This window comes from Argentina silus, assembly GCF_951799395.1.
Source record: "Argentina silus genome assembly, chromosome: 9".
In the NCBI taxonomy this organism is placed as follows: domain Eukaryota; kingdom Metazoa; phylum Chordata; class Actinopteri; order Argentiniformes; family Argentinidae; genus Argentina; species Argentina silus.
The window spans coordinates 23,942,016-23,947,846 of record NC_139663.1 but is presented as its reverse complement, the minus strand read 5'-3'; the positions used below and the strand labels follow the sequence as shown (position 1 = coordinate 23,947,846).

The following is a 5,831-nucleotide window of genomic DNA, read 5'->3' as shown; positions in this document are numbered from 1 at the left end:
TATCTGGGGCTATAGTGTTCTAACCCTAACCCTATCTAGGGCTGTAGTGTTCTAACCCTAACCCTATCTGGGGCTATAGTGTTCTAACCCTAACCCTATCTAGGGCTGTAGTGTTCTAACCCTAACCCTATCTGGGGCTATAGTGTTCTAACCCTAACCCTATCTGGGGCTATAGTGTTCTAACCCTAACCCTATCTATGGCTATAGTGTTCTAACCCTAACTCTATATGGGGTTATAGTGTTCTAACCCTAACCCTATCTAGGGCTATAGTGTTTTAACCCTAACTCTATATGGGGCTAAACATTGATGGGGCCAGACATTTCTGTACAGATGTATCCAATGTTACTTAACGTAAACACTTCATTGTATTTTACATGAATCAAATGAAGACATTCAATCATACTCCTTAATATATACAACTTTATTGTACTAACAGCATAGCATAGCATAGCATAGCACAGCATAGCATAGTATAGCATAGCATGGCATGGCGTGTGTGTACATGTGTGTGTGTGTGTGTGGTTATTTGTCTTCTGGGTTCATCTCAGCGTATTCCTCGTCATCCTCGTCACTCGGAGGACGATTACGGTTGAAGAACCCCACCTGGAGAGAGAGAGAGAGTCAGTCTGTACCCTAACCACCCCCCCCCCCCCCTCCCGGTAGTCAGTCTGTCTCTGTAGCCCCCCCCCCCCGGTGGTCAGTCGGTCTCTGTTAACCCTCCCCCCCCCCCCCCCCACGGTGGTCAGTCTAAGTACCTTCCAGAAGACAACACTGAGCAGAGCCAGGAGGACAAGGCCTGAAACCACGGCAACAACCATCCACCACACCGGGACCTCCTTCTCTCCATCAGGACTCCTCCACAACACCCTGGTCTGAGTCTACACACACACACACACACACACACACACACACACACACACACACACACACACACACACACACACACACACACACACACACACACACACACACACACTTTTTGAATACTTTAAAATCTTAAGACATCTTTTAATGATTGTTTTTAATCTTTAGAGTTTCTACCTTTCATTATATCTATATAGTGTGAGATATCTATCTATATAGTGTGTGGTATCTTTATTGTGTGAGGTATCTATATAGTGTTAGGTATCTATATAGTGTAAGGTATCTATATAGTGTGAGGTATCTATATAGTGTGTGGTATCTATATAGTGTGAGGTATCTATCTATATAGTGTGTGGTATCTATCTATATAGTGTGAGGTATCTATATCGTGTGTGGTATCTATATAGTGTGAGGTATCTATCTATATAGTGTGTGGTATCTATGTAGTGTGAGGTATCTATATTGTGTGTGGTATCTATATAGTGTGAGGTATCTATCTATATAGTGTGTGGTATCTATGTAGTGTGAGGTATCTATATAGTGTGAGGTATCTATATAGTGTGTGGTATCTATATAGTTTCAGGTATCTATATAGTGTGAGGTGTCTATACAGTGTGAGGTATCTATATAGTGTGTGGTATCTATATAGTTTCAGGTATCTATCTATATAGTGTGAGGTATCTACCTATAGTGTGTGTAGTGTGAGGTATCTATATAATGTAAGGTATCAATCTATATTGTGTGTAGTGTGAGGTATTTATATTGTGTGAGGTATCTATATAGTGTGAGGTATCTACCTATATTGTGTGTGGTATCTATGTAGTGTGTGGTATCTATATAGTGTGTGGTATCTATATAGTGTGAGGTATCCATATAGTGTGAGGTATATATACAGTGTGAGGTATCTATACAGTGTGAGGTATCTATATAGTGTGTGGTATCTATATAGTTTCAGGTATCTATATAGTGTGAGGTATCTATACAATGTGAGGTATCTATATAGTGTGTGGTATCTATATAGTTTCAGGTATCTATCTATATAGTGTGAGGTATCTACCTATACTGTGTGTAGTGTGAGGTATCTATATAGTGTAAGGTATCAATCTATATTGTGTGTAGTGTGAGGTATTTATATTGTGTGAGGTATCTACCTATATTGTGTGTAGTGTGAGGTATCTATAGAGTGTAAGGTATCAATATAGTGTGAGGTATCTATCTATATTGTGTGTAGTGTGAGGTATTTATATTGTGTGAGGTATCTATTTAGTGTGATGTATCTATATAGTGTGAGGTATATATCTATATAGTGTGAGATAACTATCTATATAGTGTGTGGTATCTACATAGTGTGTGGTATCTATATAGTGTGTGGTATCTACATAGTGTGTGGTATCTATATAGTGTGTGGTATCTACATAGTGTGAGGTATCTATATAGTGTGTGGTATCTACATAGTGTGAGGTATGTGTGTGTGTGTGAGCGTGTGTGTGTGTGTAAGCGTGTGTGTGTGTGTGTGTGTGTGTGTGTGTGTGTCTGTGTGTGTGTGTGAGCATGTGTGTGTGTGTGTGTGTGTGTGTGTGTGTGTGTGTGTGAGCGTGTGTGTGTGTGTGTGTGTGTGTGTGTGTACCTCTGCCTGTCCTCTAGGGTATGTCTCAGGCTGGATCTTGGAGGTTGTTGTGAGGGTCTCGTAGCGACCAGAGGAGCGCAACACGTAGGTCACATACGGGTTCTGTAGGGTTAAAGGTCATATACAGGTTCTGTAGGGTTAAAGGTTACATACGGTATATGAAACAGACGTGTGTGTGTGTGTGTGTGTGTGTGTCTGTATGTGTGTGTGTGTGTGTGTGTGTGTGTGTGTGTGTGTGTCTGTATGTGTGTGTGTGTGTGTGTGTGTGTGTGTGTGTGTGTGTGTATGTGTGTACCTGTGTGTAGGTGTGAACCCAGAGTCGTGACATCACTCTGACCACGGCGCTCCAGCCTCTCTTCATCCCCGGCGCCTCGCAGACGAACCTCACGCACTCCACTCCTCCTCCTCCTCCTCCTCCTCCTCCTCCTCCTCCTCCACTGCTGCAGTTCTGGGGGTTTAGACAGAGACAGATGGTTTGATGTTTCAGTGTGAATGGTGGTCTAACCCTAACCCTAACCCTAACCCCTAACCCTAACCCCCTCTTTCCTGTCTACAGTTGGATGAGCCTGGCGGACATCCTGAAGAAATCGCTCCTCGCCGTTTGTCAATTCCTTTGCGATTGGAATGTGTCTGACAGCTTCGTCCTGTTGTTGGGACGGTATCTAAGGACAGGGGCAGCCACATGTCCTCTGAGTTACTGGGTTCCCATGGCGACCAGTCTCCGGCGGTCCTCCACACACGTCTCCGTCTAGTTCAAACTTACAGTTGGATCAAACGCTTCAGGTGGTTCCTGTTGATGCTCTGTTCTCATCCTTCCTGTGAGCGTCAACGGGAGGTTCTGTTAGAACAGACCGGGTTCTCCCACTGACCTCTGACCTTCACCAGCATGGTTAACCACGCGGAGTCATCAGCTTCAGACTCGGCCTGAGCATCAACTCCTCACTGTCCGATGGGTCTGAACTCGAGGACGTGTTGAAACAGCATCTGAGGTTCTGAATGAATCTGGGATCCGGTGGGATGGACCGTCTGTCACGCAGCAAGGGTTAGGGTTAGGGTTAGACAGGGTTAGGGTTAGACAGGGTTAGGGTTAGGGTTAGGGTTAGAGGGTTAGGGTTAGACAGAGTTAGGGTTAGACAGGGTTAGGGTTAGGGTTAGAGGGTTAGGGTTAGACAGGGTTAGGGTTAGACAGGGTTAGGGTTAGGGTTTGAGGGTTAGGGTTAGACAGGGTTAGGGTTAGGGTTAGACAGGGTTAGGGTTAGACAGGGTTAGGGTTAGGGTTTGAGGGTTAGGGTTAGACAGGGTTAGGGTTAGACAGGGTTAGGGTTAGACAGGGTTAGGGTTAGACAGGGTTAGGGTTAGACAGGGTTAGGGTTAGGGTTAGACAGGGTTAGGGTTAGTGTTTGAGGGTTAGGGTTAGACAGGGTTAGGGTTGGTGGAATGGACCGTCACCCAGCGAGGAGCTCATCAGTCGTTATGAACCATGAAACGGCGTTCAGAGTCAGCTGTAACGTCACGTTAACTTGTGGAGTTGGTCATGTGACTTCATCCCGTCTGAAGTCATTATTATTATTGGGAATAATAATAATAATAATAATAATAATAATAATAATAATAATAATAATAATAAATGTACGTGTCATTCTTGACCTCTCCTCTTTTCTTCACTGTTTTATTTCTAATTTTCAGGGTTGCCCCCAAAACAGCTAAATGGAACGTCCCATGTTCACCCTCCTGAGAACAGCTCCAGTTAACATAGTGATGTTACAGCTCCCTCTGGTGGCAGGGTCAGGGTCAGGGTCAGGGGTAGGGTCAGGGTCAGGGTCAGGGTCAGGGTCAGGGTCAGGGGTAGGGTCAGGGTCAGGGTCAGGGGTAGGGGTAGGGGTAGGGGTAGGGGTAGGGTCAGGGTCAGGGGTAGGGTCAGGGTCAGGGTCAGGTCAGGGGTAGGGTCAGGGTCATGGTTAGGGTCAGGGGTAGGGGTAGGGTCAGGGTCATGGTTAGGGTCAGGGGTAGGGTCAGGGGTAGGGGTAGGGTCAGGGTCAGGGTCAGGGGTAGGGTCAGGGTCAGGGGTAGGGGTAGGGTCAGAGTCAGGGTCAGGGTCAGGGTCAGGGTCAGGGGTAGGGTCAGGGTCAGGGGTAGGGGTAGGGGTAGGGGTAGGGGTAGGGGTAGGGTCAGGGTCAGGGGTAGGGTCAGGGTCAGGTCAGGGGTAGGGTCAGGGTCATGGTTAGGGTCAGGGGTAGGAGTAGGGTCAGGGTCATGGTTAGGGTCAGGGGTAGGGTCAGGGGTAGGGTCAGGGTCAGGGGTAGGGGTAGGGGTAGGGTCAGGGTCAGGGTCAGGGGTAGGGTCAGGGTCAGGGGTAGGGGTAGGGTCAGAGTCAGGGTCAGGGGTAGGGTCAGGGTCAGGGTCAGGGGTAGGGTCAGGGTCAGGGTCAGGGTCAGGTTAGGGTCAGAGTCAGGGTCAGGGTCAGGGTCAAGTTAGGGTCAGGGTCAGGGGTAGGGTCAGAGTCAGGGTCAGGGTCAGGGTCAGGGTCAGGGTCAGGGGTAGGGTCAGGGTCAGGGTCAGGGGTAGGGTCAGGGTCAGGGGTAGGGTCAGGGTCAGGGTCAGGTTAGGGTCAGGGTCAGGGGTAGGGTCAGGGTCAGGGTCAGGGTCAAAGTCAGGGTCAGGGGTAGGGTCGGGGTCGGGGTCAGGGTCAGGGTCAGGTCAGGGTCAGGGGTAGGGGTAGGGGTAGGGGTAGGGGTAGGGGTAGGGTCAGGGTCAGGGTCAGGGTCAGGTCAGGTCAGGGTCAGGTCAGGTCAGGTCAGGTTAGGGTCAGGGGTAGGGGTAGGGTCAGGGTCAGGGTCAGGGTCAGGGTCAGGGTCAGGTCAGGGGTTGGGTTGGGTTGTTTTACCAGGTGGATGGTGTCTCTGTGATGGTCAGGTGTCTCTCCTGCAGGCTGTCTGACCTGGTAGACTGCTGCTGTAGAGTTCCCAGCCAGCTGAACAACATTAACAACAACAACAACATCAACAACAACAACAACAACAACAACAACAACAACAACAACAACAATCAATTCACTCCTACGTTATTGACATGAAATACATGTTTCTTTACTTATTTTTCCTTTACTCCCTCTCCCTCCCTCCCTCCCTCTCTCCCTCCCTCCCTCCCTCCCTCCCTCCCTCTCACCCTGTATGGGTCAATATGGGCGGGGTCAGTGCGACAGGACAGGAAATCCTCCGAGGTGTTGGCATAGACGTACAGCAGCACGTTGCCGTGGTGACGCACAGGGAAGTCCACCTCCAGCCGGGCGTTGACGGTGCTGGGACCACGGTTACGCAGCTGCCACACAAAACCATGGTG

At 48.5% G+C, this 5,831-nt stretch overlaps 1 protein-coding gene across 1 annotated transcript in view; it reads right to left on the bottom strand.

The window, feature by feature from the left end:
- Positions 1-403: 403 nt before the first annotated feature.
- itga2b (integrin, alpha 2b) overlaps positions 404-5,831 on the bottom strand; it is a 17,573-nt gene continuing 12,145 nt past the window's right edge. Inside the window, exons 24-29 of the mRNA XM_083676681.1 lie at positions 5,658-5,810; positions 5,377-5,463; positions 2,788-2,940; positions 2,493-2,594; positions 757-879; positions 404-604 (exon numbers count right to left, since the gene is read on the bottom strand). Coding sequence (XP_083532807.1) covers positions 524-604; positions 757-879; positions 2,493-2,594; positions 2,788-2,940; positions 5,377-5,463; positions 5,658-5,810 — 699 coding nt within the window. The 3' untranslated portion in view covers positions 404-523. The remainder of the gene's footprint in view (positions 605-756; positions 880-2,492; positions 2,595-2,787; positions 2,941-5,376; positions 5,464-5,657; positions 5,811-5,831) is intronic.